Source organism: Kogia breviceps, chromosome 5 (genome assembly GCF_026419965.1).
Source record: "Kogia breviceps isolate mKogBre1 chromosome 5, mKogBre1 haplotype 1, whole genome shotgun sequence".
NCBI classification, from domain to species: domain Eukaryota; kingdom Metazoa; phylum Chordata; class Mammalia; order Artiodactyla; family Physeteridae; genus Kogia; species Kogia breviceps.
The window spans coordinates 63,226,564-63,251,577 of NC_081314.1; the positions used below are offsets into that span (position 1 = coordinate 63,226,564).

Genomic DNA, 25,014 nt, shown 5'->3' on the forward strand with positions numbered 1-25,014 from the left:
TTGTTCATTACATCAACACCAAATAAACCTTCCCCAAAAGGAAGGACTACTCTTACTGCCAACAGCAAACACCAAAGCCAACTCATATTCATAATTACTCATCTTTTGAGACATGTTTTGACATGAATGACTCAGCAAAGCTGGGTCACTGCCAACTGATGCCAACTGGTCCAACGGCACTGGAGGAAACATGATAACTACAGAGACAACAGTGACTGAGAAACTGAATCCTCCCTCATATGATCCAGGTAAGAAAAGTGGTATTTTCTGAAGAAGCAGGAAAGTGGGTTCTCTTTTTTAAAAGATTGCTAAACAGTTAATAAAATGTCTTTAGGCACAACAATATAAATTTTGTGAAAAGTGCCACGAGAATAAAAGAACAATGACTCCCTTTTCTGAATCCCCAAATTCGCTTAAAACAAAAAGAAGCTTTAGGAAAAACTAAAGAAAAGAAAGAAAGAAAACAAAAGCAGCTTTGGGGGTAGAATGATAGTACAAAAGAAAGAAGTAGTAGAAAGTAGTAGTAGAAAGAAGTACACAAAGAGTAGGAATTTAACTTCTACATGATTAAAGAAGAAATAAAAAATCAAACTTTTAATTTTAATAGAGAAATTTATAGGTATATATGTTCTCATAATATACTCAATTGTATTTTACTAGTTCATTTGCCAGGGAGGTCCAGTCCTTTCATCAGAATGCTAGTCTACAGCGCAGGATCTATGGGAGATGGAGATCACACACCCCAAGTAATTAATCTGGCATAGTTACAATGATAGCTAATAGCCCAGCAGAGCACTAAGGCTTCAGTCCCACTTATCTTATTAACCGAACTGACAATTTTGGCTGAGTAGAAACACAGGGCCACATCCAACACTCCTCCACCGTGCTTTATTCGGGAGCAGGAGAGTGAAGATATGGCAAGAAAAACCTGAAGGTAGTTTGAGTGAACCCTGTAGTGTGGACATATTCTGCACCTCCTGGGGAGATGCTTTGTTCAGTTTTCCCCAGAAGACCACTTCAGTTACCTTAATTATTCCAGGCCTAATAAGCCAGTTGGTAAGTTAATTGTTTCTGGTTGCTATCTTCTGATGGTCATTTTTCCTTTTTTCAGAAATAGACACAATGGCTCCTTTAACGCAATCACCACGATGCAAAACAGACTGCATGATTAGGAAACTGTCTAAATTCAACTTGGCTTTCTGTAACTTGCTGACTGCCTTCTTTCTAACTTCTTCATCTGCTCAGATTCCTTTGAATTATTTCTCTATCTCCACCTGAGCTTACATCAGAATCAGAGCCACTTACACAAGAAATAGACGTGCAGTTATCTTGTCTCCCTGATAATTAACAAAGACGTTAAGGGCTAATGCCGATTCAGTGGCATGAGCTGGATACCTTCCATTACCTGTCATTGTTTATGGTATATTAAGGAGTTTTCATTTCACCTTATGGGCCCATATGAAATATAAGCTAGATGTTTCTCAAATCACAGGCAGTATTACAGAATATTAAATAGCTTCTTTTTTTGTTTGTTTTTACAAAAAGTCTCTAAATTTACTGCAGACAATCTGAGAAAGTAAATTGTGCAATATGTTTAAACTTCTCAGTTTTTTAAAGTCTTATATCCCTGTCCTCTTAAATTATATTCATTGTTTTATACTAATAGTAGCATTTCTCATTTTCAAAATAATTTACTTTCTGGTTCTTATTTAAATATTTTTTTCCCAACAAATTATCATTGTACTGATTTCATTTTTCAAGTGGGGCTTTTAATTTCCAAAAATTCTCTTATCTTGCTCTGCTTTATTTTTCTTCATTCTTACATACAGGACATACATGTTGACATCATGCAGAAGTCAGTGCATCAGAGGCGTTAGACGGGGAGGCTTAGCTGCTTTCAAAATCTATCTTATTATGCAGGCCTCAGTTAGACGAACTAAGCTAATATAGCTTCCAGGGCAGGGCTGAAAGCTCAAACGGCTTCAGTTGTCAAAAATCTACAGTGCAACAGTAGAAAATGTATGTAAGCATTCACTTACCTGCTTTTGATCAACAATTATTTTCAGGTCTTCATCACTGCTTAGTTTTCCATATCCTTTTTCTTTACTTTTCTTGTGAAAGAATAATTTTAAACGATCATTTAGTTTCTTTCCATTAATAATGTTAATTCCCACTTAATACTTTTTAAAGATAAAAGTCTTTTCTTAGCATTGTTCACTAGTCATAATACATCATTCTTTATGCCAATCTCTCATGGACAACAGAAAAGATCTTTATTAAACTGCTGGCTTCTGCTTAGCCTCTCCCATCCAAATTATTCTTTTAATCCTTCTCTGAATATTGTTATGCTTTTCTTTTTTCAATTCTATATTTTTAGAAAAGATTCTTTAATAATTCGAGATAAATAAGCAACTCCTTAAAGAGTCCCAGCACATTTTTCTTAAAGACTGAAACTGCATTTAGTGATTATGCTTAAGATTTCAACTATTAAATGTTTTATTTTAATCCTTTATATATTTTTAAGACTAAGCAAGAATAACACCACTCAGATAACGAATCTTCAGATTTTCTGTATTTGCTTGTAAATCTGATGAAAACTAACATTGGAAAAACTCAGAAATAATTTTAAAAAGATGAGTAAAATAATTTTCAAAATTAGGTAGTTTGAAAAGTTGGTAGGGTACAGATCATTCTAAAAAATGTACTTTATTGGCATTTTCCCATCTATCTTCCCCATAGCAAAAGTTCATAACTTTATAAGTTAGAAAAGGACATAGATCATTACAACCATTTTACTGTTGTGTTACAGGAGAAAGATAATATGTCTGAGTCTTTTTCTTTCTCCCAGTGCAATGGTTAAAGGAAATACCAGGAATGACAGTTGCTTCTTCATAATTTCAGAAACATAGTACCTTCATAGAGGACCAGTAAGAAAAATAAAAGAAAATTCACTACATAATTAGCTGTAATCCAAGGTTATTATTTTTTAAAAAAGCAATTCTTGCTCTTGGTATTAATTATATCAACTAGAATTAAGGGAATTAAAAATATTTCTTATGTTTGCATCTACTGTGCCATATTAGGATCCTCATCTCATTGGGGGAAGAATTACATCCTTCAGTGAACATGACATAAATCTTCTTTATACTGTGGGAAACGATTCTTGTCTGTTTTTTCTCCTGTAACATTTCAAAAGCAGATTTCCATATTTCCTCCCCAATAAACATACCTCCTATTTTTGTGGGTTTTTTTTCTGTAATAAAGATATTTTTCTGAATCTTCAAGTATTAGGATGCATAAATAAAATCTGAATTCTCATTCATATATTAATGAGTTTAACCACTTAGAACAGAACAGATGGCCACAGTATTTCTCTCTATTATTATTCTTGTCCTCATTTGAGGTTCCATTTCAGGACTGATGGAAAACAAAAAGAATAAGGTTGGTTTTGATCAAGATGGACTTCCTTCCTACCACTTTGCTTTAGTCCACTGGTTGCCATAAGATATTGTCCAGAGACCCTCTAATGCAAAACATTTAGAAATGCCTTTCTGAATATTGATCTGTATACTTACCAAGTAGCTCATGTGCATGACCCGACTTCTGGACAAAAGGACATTAAGTAGAGATGGAATGTGGGTCTTTCCATCCATTTCACTGTCAGACATCCCAGAATTCTTTGCACCAGTGGCAGTGGCTTCATTGCCAGAACTTGCTGACCAGAGAACCACAGATCTTGCCCAGCGACAGTATTTATAGTGTACCACAATAATTGAAGTATCCCCGAATCACTGTCTTGACTTTGTAAACATTGTGAAATTTTGGGTTAGCACAAAAAATTATTGAAACTAAAATTTCTTCTTTTCTAGCTTATATCCAAGTATATGTTCCCTGACTGCTGTTCTAGTTTAATGCTCAAAAAACCCCTCCATCTATTATTAATTATACACATTTTTATATTTCATCTCACGCATCTGGACTACTCAGCTTCTCTGTCATAAAAGCTTTCAGTTCTCCCTTTTCAATGTCCTGCCCCAGACTTTCTTGTGATTAGCAAATCACTGCTAATAGATATAACAATGTCGGCATTCACAGAACGTAATTCAAGATCGCCATTTCTGCCAATACCAGATTCCACTTTTCCAATTTAATCCCAACTCCCTATCTGGTTTATTACTAAATTTTACCAGGAAGAGGCTAGGGAAGGAGATTATATCCCCAACTACTGTAAGTAGAAGTTGGCATTTTCCAAGAGTGGGAGGAGGCATTTAGAGCTCTGGGCTTGCTCTTAAGCCCCTACTTTCCAAACAGCAGACAACTGTACACAGAGTCAGAAGCCTTCCAGTTTTACTCTAGAGTTAAGCAATATTTTCTAGCTCACCCCATAACCCAGGGGGATTAAGCCTTTTCTAAGCCATAATGGTTATTCGCTCACTTACTGCTTATTTCTAGTGCGAGTATAATCCTCTTTCAAGCACTCGGCTTCCCACTTTGACTGCTTAGATCAGCCAGCCCAGACCGGGGTCTTCAGCTCTCCTCCCTCCTCCCAGCCGGGAATCCCTGTCTTCTATCTCTGCACTTTGTCAAGCACAAGAAGCAACTCCATAGTTTCTGCGTGGTCTTTCACATTAGCCAAAGGACTGAACTAGAAGGAGAAAGAAAGCTAACCTCCCCACTGTCCAGGCGTGAGGAGGCAGGGCTTCTGTGGGAGGAGAAGCCCGAGGGTAATCACTTCCTGTGCTCCGCCCACCTCCCCTGGCAGCCACTGGGGCTGAGGATTTCAACTGAGGCAGTAAGGTTAGGCCCCTGTCCACCTCAGCCTAAGCATGCTGCCTGTTGAGAGCTGATTTTGTGCACTGCTCCCCCATGTGCAGCTGAGGAGGGAGTGTCAGTGCAGTGGAGCTAAAACAGTGCAGCTGAGGAGGGAGAAGTGAGGAAAGGAAGGAAATAGTCATCATTTGCTGAGAATGCCTCCCTCCCTGTGAGAAGCTTTCGGCTCAGGAAAAGTGTCCAGTCTCTGAAACTCCAAACACAATATCTCCCCTCTCCCTCACACATTATGAACTCTTTCTGAGTAACTGGTAGGAGAACTATCTAGTTATTTTTTAGTACTGCCAATTTTTTTTTAAACACTGAATCAGAGCTGTTCTTTTCTTAGGAACATCGAGCCTAACTGGTAATCTTTCCTCTCTGTAAATGTTCCGCCAGCTCTCCTTGACCCTATCTACCTCCACAAATGTGAAACAGAAAGCTGGGTTTATTCACTTGGACTAAATAAACCATAAAACTTGGAAACTGTACAGGAAAACCACATATGGCCACAGATATGGAATGTACTATATAAGGAAATTTTGCAAGTAAGTAACAAAACAATAATAAAATTTGATGGGATAGAGACCTGACAAATGAAGTACCCAATGTTCATTTTAGAATAAGTGTTATAGTTTATGAAAAAGTAAGAGTTTTAACTGAAAGCTACTAGTTGTATATGGGTTGAATTAAGAGGATTCATCATACTCACTAGGAATGGAATATATAAGGGAAGTTTTGAAAGGGAAAAGGAACACATGATTTAATTAATTGTACAAATTAGCCTCAATGACAATTTTTGCCTAACTATACATGTCAAAATAAATATAAAGGTTTGCATATAAAATTATAAAAATATTATTACTATTATTTATTCAATACTGCAATGTGATAAATAGTAGACCTGAATTTATTTAAGCAAATGTTAATGAAGAATAATAATATACACAAAAGAAGCAAAGACCTTCCTACTCCCTTTGTGGTTGTCAGTATTCAGTTCCTATCTTCTTATTTTTCCTACCTTCAATCCCTTCTTCACAACCACCTTCCTTCCTGCAGCCTGCAAAATTGCTCAGTTTTCCCTGTTCTAAAAGATGACTTCCTCACATCTGCTTTCCCCTAATGACATTCATTTAATCTCTCTTATCTCTTTGCCATCAAGCTTGAAAGAGTGGTCCGTGCTCACTAGCCATAGTTCCTTCCTTTCTCTTCACTTCTAAACCAATCACAATCAGGTTGCAATTTACTATAGTTGCATTCTTGACAGTCACCAATGGACTCCTAATTATCAAATTCTCTAGCAGCCCTTTTTAGAACTAACTGTATGAATTAGTCCCAAATGCAACTTATGATTGACTATAGATGTCAAAATAAATGCAAATATTACTTCTTTCAGTGGTCAGGTCTGTATCATGTATTTTCAGAAATGTCTTTGTTGTTATTTACACGATTACAGCTGTTACATGGTGTCGCCACCAGGTGAATAGGATATCAGCGAGAGGCGGGAGGACTGGGAAAGGAGATACTGTGCTAAGAAGATACTTGTTGAGTTTGAGGTGTCTGTGGAAAGTTCATCCAAGTGGAAAGATCCAGTTGGCCGCTTGGTTATATGGATCTATATTTTTAGAAGAGAGATAGGGCAAGACATATGGATTGATGGGGATAATTAAAATTGTAGGAGTGGTCGAACTCATTAAGAAAGAAAATGTAGAGTCAGAAGAGAAGAGGACTAAGGCTGGAGTCGTGGAGAATCATTACATTTAAAGAATGGGCCAAAGAAAAGAACCCAGTGAAGGAGGCAGAATAGGAGTGGCCATAGGTATAGGAGCAGAACCAGAATGCAGTCCAAGGAAAACAAGTCATAGATGGCGTCAAATGCTGATGAAAAGTTAAATAAGGAGAACTGCACACTTTCACTGTATTTGGCATTTTGGAAGTCATCAAGGATGTTAGGAACAGAAGAATTAGTGAAGGTGGAACCAAGATTAGAGTAAATTAATGAATATATTGGTGGTAAGGGTAAGAGCAGACTTATTTTCCCTTAGAAAACTTGAATAAAAAGGGGAAGAGGGGAAAATTTGTTAAGGTGGTAGATCTCATCTTAAGTGTTCTTAGGCCACAGCTTAAAAAAAAGAGCGAGAGAGAAAGAGGGCAAGAATGCTAATGAAAAGACAAAAACTACAGAGTGAGAATACTGGGAAAGTTATAGTTTTCCCCCCTTTCCTTGTGTAAAGGTATTGAGTATGTTCATAGTTCAAGAAGGAGCAGTAATGAAAGTGAAAATGTAGATACCAGAGGGTGAAGGGGAATAATTCATGAAGCAAGAAAGTAAGAACAAAGTGCTTTTGGAGAAAAACTGCATGTTTCTCTTTTAAAGTTTACAATTTTGTGGTATATATTTACATAAGAAAAATCTAGAAGGATATATACCAAATATTAAAAATCCTTTTCTCTGGGCGATGGAATTATGCATGATTTGTGTGTTCTCTTTATACTTGGCAGTTCTTTTTGGAACAAGAATGAATTTCTTTTATAATAATAATAAGAAAGAAAACAAAATATGATTGCTTGAGAGATCCATACAATTGCCATAGAAAAGACTCATTTTAAGTCTACTTTGCAGAAAAGCGACTGGGTCAGGGCTTTACCCTTCCTTTAATATGTTTCTGGAGGGATAAATACTAGTTTTTTTTTTTTTTTCCTTTAAATGTAAGTTTCATGGTACAGATATTGCTTCTGTCCCTTGTGGCCAGTGTGGTAGGATGGTGAAGTGGATGTTTTGTTTATTGTATTTAATATGTCCCTTTCCTCTTCACTCTCCCTTATAATATTAGCTTTCAGTTTTTGATATCATTTTGGTCCCATGTCCCTTCTTTTTTTAAAAGATCCGCAGTGTCAGCACATCTACCAACACCACTGCTGTGGGAGCCAAAGAAACAATGAAAGGAGAAAACAGAAAACGGGGGAGGAGTTTCTCCCCAAAGACTTGGAATAAAAGCTTGAGAGTTTCTCCATTTAGGACATAAGCCTGGACAGACCTTTTAAATGGAAATCACCTTACCAATTAAAAGGACAATTTGCAGATCTTTTATTTTTCTTATAGATGTAGGAAATCAACCTTCTGAAGGGGAAATTCATTACAGAGAATTATTTGCAGAGGTGCTTATTACACTTGGCATTTTTCAAGAGCTATTTTTTTCTTTTTTAAAGACATTCACAGTTGTGTTCTCCCCCCACCAACTGTGATGTTATGGAAAAACAAAATAGCCACGGGCCAGGCTTGAGCAAACGTAACATATGGTAATCAAACTCTGTCCTAAAGGTATATTGCTGGGTGAAAAAAGAAACGTAAGCACAACAAATATGTTGATGCATTTTAAACCATGTTTTAAGTCATATGCATATGACCAGATATTTAGTAATTTTTTGATTTTAAGGCTAAGTGTAATTGGGAAAATAGATATTCCAGTTACTTACTAGTTGAACAACAAAATGGCAGTGATGCACATTATAATTTTCACTATAGCCTTGCAGACCCTCCTTAATGCTGTCTTTCCTATCTTTAGAGTGGCTCTTGGTCTATAAGAAAATAACCTGAAGAGTTTTAAAGCTTCTTAGAATATTTTCTGTTTTCCAGGTTTTTCAAAGATGAGAATTCTCCGACATAATTCTATTTTCCAGGTTTTTCAAAGATGAGAATTCTCCGACATAAATATCCATTAAGGTTGCTCAGTCTTATGTCATTGTACGATGACATTTTCTCAAGAATACAAGTTCAGTATTAGGTATGCACCTTCTTACATATCTTTTCCAATATTTTATCATAAGAAATCAAACATACAGCAAAGTTAAAAGAATTTTACAGTGAGCATCTGTAAGCTTATTACCTAGATTCTACCACTAACATTTTACTATACTTGTTTTTTGCATATCTGTCCATTTATCTGCTGATTTTAAGGCTAAGTCTAATTGGAAAAGTATAGTACATATAGTATATACTATTTTTAAAGTATAGTACATATAGTACATACTATCACTTTTTTACAGATTCTTTCCTCCAAGGTTTATTTAATTTAATTTTAAAACTCAAAAAGCAAAACCATTGGTTTAGTAAGCTTCCAAAATAAAAGCACTAAAAGTTTAGGATTTGTTACCTTACAGCAAATCATTACTTTCATTTGAAAAGCAAATCAGTGAACTGCATTTCTAGTGCTAGTGATAGGTCCTATCAGTAAGTTTAGGGAAGAGGATTTCTGATCAAAGCTCTGGGATTTTTATAGCTCTCAGTCAAAAGCAAGTGATCAAACAACTCAATTTTCTGAGACGAATACAGGGTGTGATAGGCAGTTCCAGTTGATATTAATCATCGTCCTTAGTTTCATATTCTTTGATCATCAGTGTTTCCTGCAAATAACTTCACTTTACTTTGGGCTATGCAGTAAGTATTTACCTCTGGTACATCCAACAAAAGTAATAAGACTCAGGCAGGGCTAAGATGGCTAATGGCTACTCAGAGGGCTTACATATGCTCTAAGGAATAGTACAGTACTTGGGTGGTTTATTGAGATTAAGTAGGCAGAAAACAAAAATTAAACTTGAAATTTCAGTTATGTCAGATTCAGCAATGTTCCACATTACTTTGAGGACAATAAATACACTCTTCTTAACCCTCCCTCACTTCCAAAACCAAACAAAACCACATTCAAAGAAAAAAAACAAACAAAAAATGATGTCCTACTTAACAGGAAAATTCTGAGTCCAATTCTTTCATCTGAAAGGTTCTTGTCTCTACAAAAATCATTTTCTCATCTCTTCTAGACTAGACTCTTGAAGCTGTAAATGCAGTGGTATATCATGTAATGACTGATATATAAAAACTGTTTCCTGCCTGCTGAAGATGATTGAAAAATGATATATATTTCAATCTACTAGATTTCTTGGCATTATGTGGTATTGGTGCTATTTCCAAGGCAAGGTGAAACTGAAAGCACTCCCATTTGGTAGTTTTACCTGTCATCACTCAAAGAGCAGTGCTGGAGTGCTTGTTGGTGTAAGACAGGTAAGGGGCCTGAGAGAACTGCCATTATTTTGGATCCTCAAATGGTAAATAAACACTACTATCACATAAAAAGTCTCCTTTCCCCCAAAAAATCTAATAAAAAGGCAAACTATGTATTCTATATTTTTGCAGCTTAAGAAAAATAAGAAATAATCTCTTTAAATCTCAAACTGTTGATGCTCTGCTTCTGATCCTTATTGACATGATTTCTTGTTGTTATATGCGTTGGCCCTACCAGATGGGGGCTAGAAGTGTGTTACGCCAAAATCAAAAACAGTGCTTATCACTGACCTCTCCAGTGGCTCCTTTTCCCTCTCAATGGTGCACCTGGTTGGTGCACCTGGCATCGCACACCTGCTAATGACTCCTTTATAACCACTCATCTGGACATGATGATTTCATGTCTTTGTGAGAGAAAACAGCAATCTTTTAACTTTAATAAAAAGGAAAGAAAAAACGTGCTTCCTCTATAAGCATTCTGTTTGCCAGGCACATTACGCCTCTATGATGCATAGATGACACTGATGACAGTGCTTGAGGAAAAATTTGTCTATGAAATTTTGTTTCTGACAAGAGTCAACCCAAAGTTTGTGCTTCAGCCAGAAAATCTATGCAGAAAGTTAAAGTTGTTTACCATTAAGCTACATCTATGTGACTCATTGACATGTAACCAGCTTTTTAAAAATTATGGCTAAAATAACTAGAGGATTTTTTTTTTCATATGGATCTACACACAGCCACAACAGCTTAGAATATATCTTTCCTCTTCCTGAGAGTGATATTCCCTGGAGGTATAGCCCAATACTCTTACCTCTGGGCTCTCCCCCGTGGCCTTGATAACCTCAGGAATCCTAACTCAACACTACAGTTCTCGTCATTTCTCCATCAGTCTCCTGATGGCTTCTTTTGTTCATCCTTTTTCTTCAATGGCTTATAAATTCATTGATGACAACATTATAGATAAGACATGGAAATCCCTAGAAGGTAGGCAGGTCTGGGTTCCCATTCATCTTTGCCATGGATAAAGGCTTCTGGGCAATTACTTGTTCAGAGAGCTCTTCTAAGCCACAGGATGTACGGGGGCAAGAAAGATCTGGGCCATCGACAGCTCATTTACCCACTGGGCATGTGACAATCAGTTAAAAGATTAAAACAGCAGGGTCCAGGGGACATGTAGCCCTTCACACACAACTTTTTGACAAACGTCAACTAACACCTTGCTTGATATAGAAAGTATTACTGCTAATGAGGGGAAAAATAGAGTGGCATATAATGAAAGGCAAAGTTTAAATAGTTTTATTTATATAAAGTATTGTCACCAACCACCTGAGATCAAGTATCCTCTGAATCCTTGGCTCAAGTAAAAAGGAGTCTGATGGCTAGAAACAGTATATTTGAGTTACGAGGCAATTTTTTTTTTAATTTGGGAAGATGCAAGGTAGAGTGTGTGACAATGTCAGACGTTCAAATACTTTATGAGTTTGTTTAGACAAAATCCTATTAATTTAGAATAAGGGTTGCTTCATGTTGATGCATGATCAACCTTTTAGCACTAGGCATGCTAGATTCAGTCAATACAGTTATGTGATAGTAATCACAAAAAGAGTAATAGGTAGTGGATCACTCCTGACATTTTCAGAAAATATCCAAAAATAAGCACAAATGCCTACAAATACACATGGCATTTTTTGCAATTTGTTGATTTTTACAGGAAATTCCATATGACTTAATCAGCTGATAAGAAAGAAATGGTTTTCGGGCTTCCCTGGTGGCGCAGTGGTTGAGAGTCTGCCTGCCGATGCAAGGGACACGGGTTCGTGCCCCGGTGTGGGAGGATCCCACATGCTGCGGAGCGGCTGGGCCCGTGAGCCATGGTCGCTGAGCCTGTGCGTCCGGAGCCTGTGCTCCACAACGGAAGAGGCCACAACAGTGAGAGGCCCGCGTACAGCAAAAAAAAAAAAAAGAAAGAAATGGTTTTCAAAAAATAAACAACTATAAAACCTCCCTTATTTGGTGATGAGATAAGGGATAGAGGGAGCTTCTCAAATACGGTAATTTATTTTTCCTTGGCATAAGTATGGAGTATATTCACTTTATTCTCGTACTACTTTAAACATTTTATATATATTGTACAATATATTGTATATATTATATATATATTGTACATTGTATATTGTATATATTGTAAAATATATTGTACAATAAAAGTATATCACTAAAATTTTATTTTTAATACACTCTATAGATTCAAATATCAATTTTTTTTTCCATAAAAGAGACTTGGATGTCATGTCTAAGGTGATAATGGAATAGATTTTGCCATATTTTTGGTCTACTTTATCACTATATTTTGAGCTTTCTGAGGTCAGGGGCTGTGTTAGTCACTCATCCTCTAAGTATTTTTGATCATCTACTATGAATGTGCTGAAATCTGGGGCTCTAGAGCCCACACGGCAGGTGTGGTCCCCTGGTCTCAGAAAGCTCGATGCCTACTGGGGAAAAGAGGTAATTAAGCAAGCAGTTATAAACTTGTGAGGAACCTATGACAGAGGAGTCTGGAGACGTGGAGACCATGGGACTTCACTTTGTGTAAACATCAGAGAATGCCTGGAAGAGACACTGGGATTTGAATGATGAGGACAAGCCATCCAGGTAGAAGAGAGGGCATACAGAGGGAAGACCAAAGTTAGGAGGTGGCAGGGTCTTCTAACATCAGAAAGGAGGACGGTGTGGCTGAAGCAGAGTTGGGGTTTGGGAGGGTGATCTCAGATGAGGCTGCAGAGGAAGATGGGGTCTTGAAAATCACATCTTTATGTTAAAGGCAATGTGGAGCCATGCAGGGTTTTAAGCAGGAGAGTGACATTATCAAATCTGTGCTTTAGGAGGCCTGCTCTGGCTTAAGTGTGGGAAATGGATTGGAGGAAAGAAGAGTGAAGCAAGGAGAGCAGCTGAGGGCCACTAAAGTGGTCAGTGTGTGTCAGCCATGGAGCCTTTTACAATTGGTGTGTTGTTAGTTGAGAGCTGACCACACACTAATTCTGACACGCTTAATTCACTTTGTGTACCATAAGATTACTTTTTCAATACTGGCAACTATAATTGATAAAATATCTGTATTTTCTGTACTCAGGGATTAAATTAGCAGTGAATGGGCCTACAAACAACACATTCTAGGCACTCACTTATTTTGGTAACATGTAAAATTATTTTAGGAAAAGTACGATGAAACAAAAAAAGTTTTGAGAGATAGAGACAGAGATTGATAGCTAGAGAGAAAGAGAGAATATATTTTGACTAATATAGAAAAACATTTTGCATTTAATGAAGGATATTTTTGGACTCTGTAAAGTTCTAAAGCAATATCTAAACTTTTCTTGTTGTTTCTTGCTATTTGACAAAAACAAAGGGAGTCTGTTTAAGAAAAATACAATGCAAAATTTTTCAGTACTGCAGAACAACTAAAAGGATTTATTGTGATTTTGGACATCAACAACAGGAATTCTTTATGCAAACCTAAGAAGTGAACTGCCCAGGGAGTATAAAATATTGAAACGGAATGTATTTACTCATTGCTTCCATTGAATTTCACTTGTTTTTAACTTGTCAGAGGATAAAACTTTATAATGGGGGAAAGCTGGAGTAAGGTGAGGTAGAGTAAGGTAGATTCAATCACAATATTTATCTTCTTCCTCAAAGTTTCTTCGGGGATTCTCACAACTTAATGAGACACTCCTTTGTTATTTATATTTAAAAATAATTATGTTACATGCAAACTACTGAAGGATATTCAGCTACATGTAAGCAAACTTCAGAGCTACAGAACAGACTTCTTTCTATAAGACCACAGCATCCCAGTGAATATAGATCTTTTTCCATAAGTTCTAACCTTTGCATTTTTCCTTTTTTTCCTCTTCAGGAATCAAAACCAAATCTTAGATGCTTGTATTATGGAGGCTGTCAGAAAATTATAAAGAGACAATGAGAAAGACTCCTTGAACAATACAGAGCAGAGCAATTTTAGTGATAAAGAGCATGAAGCTTATATCAACTTGAGAGCCCTGTAGGGTCTCTTTGAAGACTTCTTGTAATCTCCGATTAATACCTGAAGTGAATACTATATTGATAACACAGTACTGAGAGACAGAGGTTGGCTGCAGCTCAATTAATTTAAATACATCTTTGGAAGTAGATGTAGACTTTAATAAAGAGTCTTTTAAAAACTCTGCACTCTTGCAAAATCGTCCTGGGTAGGTGAATGTGAGGGTTTTAGAGATGAAGTGAGGCTCCAATAGAAGGAACAGCTGAATTGCCATGGATATAGGACTGTGCCCCACATGGACAAAGCTTTTTAAGATTATAAAAACAGAAGCTTCTCCTTATAAGAAACACTAAAAAAAAATTTTAAAGTGCAGAAGTATGCTTATCACATTAATGATGCTCAGTAAACATTTAATGAAATCCTTTTGCTTTATAGCAAAAAGGAAAAGATTAACAACTCCCATTACTCCTAACCCCTCTTATTCTCTCTTGTTGATGTCATCTCCAAATATTTATACACAGACATACACATATATGTGTATAAATATATATGCTCATATATATGTATATATACACAAATGTAATTTTATGATGTAAAAGTGGATGTATTGGGTTGGCCAAAAAGTGCCTTCGGTTTTTAAGTAAAAATAAAAGACACATTTTTCATTTGCACCGAGATCTTTATTGAACAATGTATTCACCATTTTGTTCCACTACATTCTACCATTTTTCAGGCAACTTCATAATTCCACCTTTCCAAAACTTTTAATCTTTTTGAGCCAAGGACTGTTCCAGGTGCTTTTTACAGTCTTCCAGGGAATTGAAATTTTTTCCGTTAAGAGAATTTTGTAAAGACTGCAATAAATGGAAATCTGAAGGTTCAGTGTCTGGTGAATACTGTAGATGAATCAGAACTCTCCAGACAAGCTGTAAGAGTATTTGCCTGGTCATCAAAAAACATGTAGTCTTGCGTTATCCTGATGGACGATTATGTGTTTTCTGTTGACTAATTCTGGATGCTTTTCATCGAGTGCTGCTTTCAGTTGGTCTAATTGGGAGCAGTACTTGTTGGAATTACTCGTTTGGTTTTCCAGAAGGAGCTCATAACAGAGGACTCCCTTCCAACCCCGCCATATATACAACATCACCTTCTTTGGATGAAGACCGGCCTTTGGTGTGGTTGGTGGTGGTTCATTTCGCTTGCCCCACCATCTCTTCTGCTCCACGTTATTGTACAGTATCCTCTTTTCATCGCCCGTCACAATTTGTTTTAAAAATGGACCGTTTTCTTTACGTTTAAGTAGAGAATCGCATGTGGAAATATGGTCAGGAAGGTTTTTCTCGCTTACCTTAAGTGGAACCCAAACATCAAAGCGATGAACAGAACCAAGCTGCTGCAAATGATTTTCAATACTTGATTTGGATATTTTGAGTATGTGGCTTATCTCCCACGTGGTATAACATTTCCCAATATTTTAATTATGATTGCTATCAACTTCAACTGGTCTACCCAACTGTGCAGCATCGTCTAGCAAGAAATCTCCAGCATGAAACTTTGCAAACCACGTTTGACACGTTTGATCAGTCACACCACCTTCTCCATATACTGCACAAATCTTTTTTTGTTTCAGTTGTGTTTTTACCTTTCTTGAAATAAGAAAACATAATATGCCAAAAATGTTGGGTTTTTTCTTCCATCTTCAATATTAAAATGGCTACACAAAAATTCACCAATTTTGAGAAGTCTTTTTTTTAAATGCACGCTGATATGACAGCTGTCACATACAATCTAACAAAATTGTTTCTAATGAAGTTAAAGACAACTAAGTGCTACTAGAGCCATCTTATGGAGAAAACTGAATGAACATTTTAGCTAGCCCAATAGTATAAATACTAAACTATGTTTTTTACTCAACAATATATTGTGAATATCTTCATGTTAACACACATTCATATCCACCTTACATTAAGAGTTTTTGTTAAGAAAGTTTAAGAAATCCAGAAAATCATCAGAATGAAGCATGCCTTTAACACTTAAGAAGCAATGCTAGTTCATGAGTGTTGTCCACAGAACCCTGGTGGTTTCTGAGATTCTTTCAGGTGATCTGTGAAGTTAAAACTATTTTTCATAATAGTACTAAAATGTTATTTAACTTTTTTTTCTGTGCTGACATTTGCATTAATGGTGCAAAGGCAACAGTGGGTAAAACTGTTAGTACCTCAGTAAGAATCAAGGTGGTGGCACCAAACTACTTGTTGGGAACTGAACTGGCCACTTTAAAATAAATGAAATAGCATTTTTACTTGAAAAAAATGACTGACAGACAAACTATGGTTACTTAGGTTTGGAAATCTTACATTTTTCGCCACAAATAAATGAAAAGAGTCTTGCAAGGAGAACAACTAATTTTTGTTGCCAAAATTCAAGCTTTTGATGAAAGTTAGAATTTTGGAAACTTGTATCTGCCACTGTGAGCTTGATAGCTTCCAGACAGTTAGAGATGTTCCTGATGAGCTCAGTGATATTAATGAAGTATTTTTGATATTATATAATGAAGTATGGCAACATTTGGAAGATATGAATAACTGAACTAACATTTTCCAAGTGACAGATACATGGCATGTTATCAAAACTGTGCATGAATTAAAGATCCATTCAAAGTGTAAGGAAAAACAATAGATTTTAATAGAAAAAGTACACAAAGTTTATTGATATAACTGAAAATGCCACACTGCTACTAAACTTTAAGAAATAACATGTCAAGTTTTGATGTAGCATCAAAGACTTCATAATTATTTGAAATGGCTATTAAAATACTCCTTCCTTTCCCAACTGTATAGTTGCATGAGGACAAATTTTTCTTTTTATATTTCAACCCCCCAAATTGCAACAGATTAATTGCAGAAGCAGATAGGAGAATTGTTTTCCTCTATTAAGCCCTTATATTAATGAAATTTGCAAAAATGTAAAATAATGCCATGCCTCTCACCAAAATTTCTATTTTTTTAAAATAGAGTTAAAAAATGTTATGGGTGTTAGCAGTGAGTGTTTTATTGATATTTTTCAATGAATTTAATAAGTATATAGTTAAAATTTTTCATAGTCTTCTTTTTTAATACAGTAAATGCCAATAGATATAATCCACATAAACAAAAGGTCTTTGGGGTCTTTAATATTTTGTAAGAGTACAGAGGGGGCATTGAGACAAAAGTTTGAAAACCACTGATATAATAGAAAGAATGTAAACTTGTTCTGAGGTGGTGGAACAATTGCCCTTGGAAAATTAGTTTTTATTTTCCTTCTCTTTAATAATGATAAACAAAGTCAATTTATCCCTTTTAGAATCTGGTGGAAAATTCCATAATAGACCATGTCAAAAATTAAATTAGTCTTATGATAAATTGCATTGTGTGTTGCTTAATATATATCTGAATTATATTTAATGATTATAGCTTTAGAGTTTCCAAATACTTATTACACAGGTTATATCCTTTACTTTTTCTAGGCAATTCCACGGAGGTAGGTATTATATTCCTTATTTATATTAATAGATGAGGAAATGGATTCTAAGAAGAAAAAGTGCTTTGTCCATCTGGAAAGTGCTAGAACAGAATCAGGTTTAGGTCTGCTAACCTTATGTTCTGTGCTCTTTTTTCATCTTTGGATGGGAAAAAGTCTTTTTGGTTATCATCAGCATAGGCTATGCACTTCAGCTCTTGTACAGGAGAAACAAGGGCTGGGTATGGCCATACCTTTTGGATTTGAGCAAGGATCCTGACTTCTCCCAGCCCATTTCCACTGCCTATATATAAGGATTGTAGGAAATAATATATGTCGAGTTATGTGGAATAGTGCTTAGTATACATTAGGTCCTGTTATTATTATTTTTCCTACCTAGCATAACAGTGTAACCCTACACAAGGCCAGAGTAGCTTGGGTTTCACCCATATCTTAGGTCAAGTATGAAAGGGCTCAGTCAATAAGACAGAAATAGATGAACAACATATAAAAAAGCTTCAGAACAATTGTAGGCCTGAACAGCAAAAACAGAAATGCAGTCTTTTCCAGGCTGGAAGCCAGAGGTCATTCTATATATGCTGTTGACCTACACCTCAACTCTGCATTCAGATTTAGAGGTGACCAAATAGGTCAATACATGTACAAGCTGTATGGCTTTGAGCAAGTTACTTAACTCCTCTATGCCTAAGTTTTCTCATCTGAGAATAATAACAGAAGCTATCTCCTTGAGTTGTTGTGGGAAAAAATTTAACACATGTAAAGTGCTTAGAACAGTGCTTGACACATATAATACTCAAATAAATAAAGGCTATTATTAGCTGATATCTTTTCTTCCTTCCGTCTCGTCCTGCCTTCTTCCCTCTCTTCCTTTTCCTCCTCTCTCTCACCTCTTTTCCCTCCCTCCTTCCCTCCCTCCCTCCCTTCTTTCCTTCCTTCCTGATTAACAGTGTGTAGCCACTAAGCAGTCTTTCTAGCAAGATGGTTAAGACTCACCAAAGGTGGTTCAGAACCTCAGTCTCGAAGTTAAATTTTTTTGGACTGGGATTTAAAAATAGAACCTGGCGAGAAGCAATTCTTGCTGTGTCAACTTTTAGAAGGCTGTACTGAGAAAATCCAGCAGAGCTTTATTTTAAGAAGACCCTGAATGACTTAGCTGCAGTTCATGGATACATCAGAACATCCCCTTGACGGTTCGCTTTCCTGTGAACCTAAAACAAAACAACAGGAAGAGTTCTGGCCTGACAAAACCTCTCCCTTGCAAAAAGCCAACTAAACCAAACTCAGATGCTGCTGTCAAGTAAGTAGAGCAGAACCCCAGCAGTGAGCCTTCGCTGCTGACCCTTTTGAAATTCACCTCTTTGTTAAATCTACTTTTAACACAAACTGGATTTTTTACAGTGTGTTTCAGGGATGATGCAAAATATTAAGGATACAGGAAAAAAAAATGACTACAGTTGGTGGATTTGGAAAGTAGGTAGAGAAGGACTTTGGTTTGTGTTAACATCTGGGTCCTAGCCTTGTTTTTATCCCTTTTTTTAGTGGACTGGTTATCTCAACTCTTTTGAGCTCAGCTTTTCCACTTTCAGAGTAAGGGTTTATACTAGATGATCTTTAATATTGTTGATTCTATGATTTCTTTTGAAACTACTGGGAAGCCAGTTAATTAGTAATTTTATAGTGATTAAGAAGAAGACCATTGTTAATTAAAGAAAGAAGCTAAGCCTAATAAAATATTGATATAACATTAACTCAAATACTGAGGAGGATTTAGGGTCTTCCACAAGCTGCTATGTACACTTCCTTCATATCTGTCAAACTCAGTATTTCTTAATATAAGAAAAGACTGGGCTTTCCTGGTGGCGCAGTGGTTGAGAGTCCGCCTGCCGATGCAGGGGACACGGGCTCATGCCCCGGTCCGGGAAGATCCCACATGCTGCAGAGCGGCTAGGCCCGTGAGCCATGGCCGCTGAGCCTGTGCGTCTGGAGCCTGCGCTCCGCAACGGGAGAGGCCACAATAGTGAGAGGCCCACGTACTGCAAAAAAAAAAAAAAAAGAAAAGAAAAGAAAAGAAAAGACTGCATGCAACAAACTTAAGTCTCCATTCTGATGCAACAAATAGAAGTAGTTGAAATTGGATGTGAAAATATGTTTCTCAAGAAAGAATATGTCAGTGCTTATCAACTTTAAATGTATGTGTAAATACCTGTTCAGGAAAACTAGTCAGGCAACAAGGTATAGAATTCATTGAAGGGAGTGAAAAGTGGAGACACAAAAGTAGTTAGAGCATAATCACAAGTAATGAACTTGAAAGAAGATATCAGCAAAAGGAATGGAATTGCCAGGGTTTGGCAAGTTGGTGTTTATATAGAAATAAACTTAGATGTATATTCTTTGTGCTATTTTGGAATATTCTTTACTGAAAAATCAGTAAAATGCCATTTCAAGATAAAACTTTAAGAGACAACTTTACATATTATGTTCCAAAGAATAGAGGATGGACTTGGTGTGGTTTTTCTGGCACTGATCTTGGAATTGACTGAATTCACTGGCATTTTTTGCACAGGCCTCCAAGGAAACCAGTGGTAGGGATAAGTCTGAGGCCACGGAACAGAACTAAGTTGCCTGGCTCTATCCACTATAGGCAGGCAGGGACCATGGCCTGCACTTGCCTTGTTTGTCTAACCAGCACCAACTGCAGCTTCTGATACCAAGCAAGCACTCAGTAAATATTAAAAGTTAATTGATTGATAAGGATTGGCATCCCCCATCCCATCTTAAATGACCGCTGTACCCATGAAACCAACTGAATAAATCCAAACCAACTCACCCTTCCAGTTCTCTGTTATCATTTCCACAATTTTACTGAGTAATTTAAAATTGTAAAAAACCATTCAAATTTGTTAAATCAAGTAGAACAGTTGTAGTAATTCATATGTTAATATTAAAGATGAAATAATTGAATCACACAGAAAGGTTAAGTTACTTGTTCAAAGTCAAAATGAATAAAAAGTAGATAATGTTTGTCCTTAAGAACATAACCCATAACATTTTCCTTTGGGTTCCTAAATTTGACTAAGAGATGCACACCCCTTCCTACCTTCACCTCCCAATTCTTTCCTACTATTTATCGGGTTCCTAATATGCCCCAGTCACTGCACAACACTCAGGAGACACAGAAATGAATTAGGCCAGTACCTTGTCTTCCAGAATCTCATTAGATAAAATGATTTCCCAAAATTTCCCACTCCATTTTATTGTCACGAGATTTTCAAGTCATTACAGAATTGCTTCTGGTGGTAAAGATCTTTGAAATTGCAACCAAATCAGTTTAAAAACTATAATTAAGTATACATGTTGTGCTTGGCATTATAGCAATGTAAAATTTAAATAAACTTAAATTTCTGTAATATTCAGACCTGTATACTACATGCAACATAAAATATTATAAACATTTTACATTTGAATAGCACATTAGTGTTTACTTCTTTCATTCATCTGTTTAATACTTATTGAATACATAGTTATTTTGTTCTCATGATAACCCTATGAGGTAATGATAACACTTACTGAGTATTTATGATGGGCCAGGCATATTCTAAGCATTTTACATATATTTATTCTCCTGGTTCTCACTATAACTGTATGAGAACTTTATCACTTTCATATACAGATGAGGAAACTGAGGAAAAGAGAGGTTAAGTATTGAGAGCTTTCCCAAGGAAGAGCCAGGGTTTGTTCTATACAAATGTCTAGGTTCCACTCTTAGAGATTTTGATACAATTGGTCTGGGGTGGGCTTGGGCATCAGCATTATTTTTAAAAAGTAATTACTTAAAAACACCCCTCAGGTGATTCCAATGTGCAACTAAAGGCTGAAAATGACATGAATGAAGTCAGTGTCACCATGTAAGCAGTGGTTCACAATCAGAACAACTGTATTTCTGACTAATGTAAGAAATGATTAAATTCAGGGCAATCTATATCAGTCTAGAGACCCCATGAAATCCAACAGTCTATTCTAAATATTAGGGAATTGGCTGAATTACAGAAGGCAGATTTATTTATTTATTTTATTTAAAAAATTATTTATGTTTATTTTTTGGCTGTATTGGGTCTTCGTTGCTGTGCCCATACTTTCTCTAGTTGGGGCAAGTGGGGGCTACTCTTCGTTGTGGTGCGCGGGCTTCACGGGCTTCTCACTGCGGTGGCTTCTCCTGTTGCAGAGCACAGGTTCTAGGCGTGTGGGTTTCAGTAGTTGTGGCACGCGGGTTCAGTAGTTGTGTCTCGCGGGCTCTAGAGCGCAGCCTCAGTAGTTGTGGCGCACGGGCTTAGTTGCTTTGCGGCATGTGGGATCTTCCCTGACTAGGGCTCGAACCTGCGTCCCCTGCGTTGGTAGGCGGATTCTTAACCACTGCACCACCAGGGAAAACCCTAGAGGGCAGATTTATTAATGTCTACAGCAGGGAGGTGAAGCACTGGGAAAAAAGAGCATGTGGCTCCTGTTAGCATAAGTCTTTAGACTTAGCTGCTCCCTGTATTACAGCTGTCCAATAAAGTACAAACTGATATACTGAAATCCTTTTGACACAAATTTCTAAATCTGGGGCTGAGCAGTTGGAGGGTTCTCCTATGTGTTGCACCATAGGATATGGTCAAGTGTAACCATCATTGCAGGCCTGGGTTGGGTATGTGAGAAGATCAGAATGTTGGAGCAAAGACACAAGGCCAAGGTGACTGTATCCACTACAGACACATGCTATTGTATAATAGCTGGGTCCTCACAGCAGCTGGCAATTTCTTACCAGCATTGCCACAGAGACTAAGCCCTTTGCCTGGGGCCTAACCAGAGCTGCTTTCTGAGATGTTTAAGACCTCAATATCTTTTCTTTCCATTCGTTCATCTCTGGGTCTTCATCTTGTGGTTCTTCCTTCTTGCCTATTTTTTAGGAGAAAACATTGCCTGACAGGATGAAGCTCTTCATCTCTGGTTCAGATGTCATTTCCCTCACATGGATTTTGCTACTTTGCTTCACCAATTATTCTCTCACCTGCATCTTCCATCTGTCTCTCCCTCAGTCCTTTCCATCTGTGTATAAATGGGCACAGCTCTTCTGCTGCCTAAATCATTTCTAAGATCATACTATCCTCCCTCTTTCTCTCTCTTTCCCTTCTCTCTAAAACACACACTATTTTTTTTTAATTCAAGAAAGCAAATCATACAAAGCATGTAACAAAGTATATTTACTTTAGTCACTTGCTTGATACCAACAAATCAAATCTAGACTATCCTGTCTCCTAGATATTTAATTGCCATTGTGTTTACTTATGAAACTAGTATACTAGATTTTTTTTTTTTTTTTTTGTGGTACGCGGGCCTCTCACTGTTGTGGCCTCTCCCGCTGCGGAGGACAGGCTCCGGACGCACAGGCTCAGCGGCCATGGCTCACGGGCCCAGCCGCTCTGCTGCATGTGGGATCTTCCCAGACTGGGGCATGAACCTGTGTCCCCTGCATCGGCAGGCTGATTCCTAACCACTGTGACACCAGGGAAGCCCTAGATATTTGGTTTTGTTCTTAAAAAATAGGAGATATGAATAATGTCACCTCCTGAGCCCTACTTATGTGTGAGACTTTGTGAGGAACGTGAGTGAATCCCACCCAGATAGTGCCCTCAGAGAGCAAGTAGTCTAGTGATTAAAATGAAGACAGAGTAGACATATACAAAGCAGATATGCTCTGAAGTGATACTTGATATAATCTATTCTGCCCAGCCTCATAGAAGTATCCTGATTATTAGATTGTTAAAGGTTTATTCAAGCCATGTACAAATGTGAAAATGTAGAAGCAAACTTATTTAATTTCCATAGCTGAAAGGAAAATCTAAAGAAAATTTAGTCTAACCTCTGTTCCCCCAACATTACAGATGGGAGAAAAAAATGAAGCTAAAGATTTAGTTGAGTGACTAAAAATCAACTACTGTATGTTTACCAAATAATGATTTTATGCCAGAGCTGGAGTAGGTAAATCAGGAGATGCAGTGGAAGTGTAACAAATGGTCATTTTGTCTCCATAGTTTTGCCTTTTCTAGATGTCATATAGTTGGAATCATACAGTATGTAACCTTTCAAGATTGGCTTGTTGCACTTAGTAATATGCATTTAAAGTTCCTCCATGTCTTTTCCTGGCTTGATAGCTCATTTCTTTTTAGCACTGAGTAACATAGCACTGTCTGGATGTACCACCGTCTATCCATTCACCTACCGAAGGATATCTTGGTTGCTTCCAGGTTTTAGCAATTATGAAGAAAGCTGCTATAAATATCCATGTGAATGTTTTTGTGTGAATGTAAGTTTGCAACTCCTTTGGGTGAATAATACCAAGGAGTGTGGTTGCAGGATCGTATGGTAAGAGTATGTTTAGTTTGGTAAATCACCAAACTATCTTCCAAGGTAGCTGTATGGTTCTGCCTTCTCAACAGCACTGTATGAGAGCTATCTGTTGTTTCACATCCTCACCAGCATTTGGTGTTATCAGGGTTTCATAGGTGTGTAATGGTATCTTGTGATTTTATTTGCATTTCCCTGGTGATGTGTGATGTGGAGCGTCTTTTCATATGCTTATTTGCCATCTGTGTATCTCTTTGGTGAGATGTCTCTTAAGGTCTTTGGCCCATTTTTTTTTAATCAAATTGTTTGTTTTCTTATTATTGAGTTTTAAGAGTTCTTTGCATATTTTGGATAATAGTCTTTTATCAGATGTATCTTTTGTAAATATTTTCTCCCAGTCCTGTGGCTTTTTCTAATTCTCTTGACATTGTCTTTTGCAGAGCAGTTTTTGTTTGTTTGTTTGTTTGCGGTACACGGGCCTCTCACTGTTGTGGCCTCTCCTGGTGCAGAGCACAGGCTCCGGACGCACAGGCCCAGCGGCCATGGTTCATGGGCCCAGCCGCTCCGCGGCATGTGGGATCTTCCCAGACCGGAGCACGAGGTTGTGTCCCCTGCTTCGGCAGGCAGACTCTCAACCACTGCGCCACCAGGGAAGCCCCAGTTTTTAATTTTAATGAAATCCAGCTTATCAATAATTTCTTATTTGGCTCATTTTTTCCAGAGTTTTTGATAGATACAAAAATGATAAGGGATCAAAAAAATATGTATATATAATTTTATACCTTGCTTTCTTGATTTAATATATTATGAGCTTCTTTCCTGTAAACATATATACTTCTACAGCATCATTTTCAGTGGCTAAGCAACGTTACATAGTTTATCACTAGTGATGGACATTTTTTTTTTTTTTTTTTGCGGTATGCGGGCCTCTCACTGTTGTGGCCTCTCCCGTTGCGGAGCACAGGCTCCGGACACGCAGGCCTAGCGGCCATGGCTCACGGGCTTAGTTGCTCCGCGGCATGTGGGATCTTCCCGGACCAGGGCACGAACCCGTGTCTCCTGCATTGGCAGGCGGATTCTCAACCACTGCGCCACCAGGGAAGCCCTAGTGATGGACATTTTAAGTTTTTATTGAATTTTGTTGTCATCGTTTATAAAATAAGGTTTCAATCCATGTCCTTGTAGCTAAAACTATGTGCACAAC

The 25,014-nt window shown here is 37.2% G+C and overlaps 1 protein-coding gene across 19 annotated transcripts in view; it reads right to left on the minus strand.

The window, feature by feature from the left end:
- The window catches only part of PEX5L (peroxisomal biogenesis factor 5 like), a 538,178-nt gene that overhangs the window by 196,094 nt on the left and 317,070 nt on the right, over positions 1-25,014 (minus strand). For 6 of the 19 annotated variants that reach the window (XM_059064584.2, XM_067034067.1, XM_067034071.1 and 3 more), the window contains exons 1-3: positions 4,440-4,659; positions 3,576-3,800; positions 2,040-2,111 (exon numbers count right to left, since the gene is read on the minus strand). The exons of 11 other annotated variants lie outside the window; for them this stretch is intronic. In XM_059064584.2, the coding sequence (XP_058920567.1) occupies positions 2,040-2,111; positions 3,576-3,668 (165 nt within the window). In that variant the 5' untranslated portion in view covers positions 3,669-3,800; positions 4,440-4,659. Of the gene's footprint in view, positions 1-2,039; positions 2,112-3,575; positions 3,801-4,439; positions 4,661-25,014 lie in introns of those variants that run through there. 2 more of the 19 variants (XM_067034069.1, XM_067034064.1) reach the window with 2 other exon arrangements.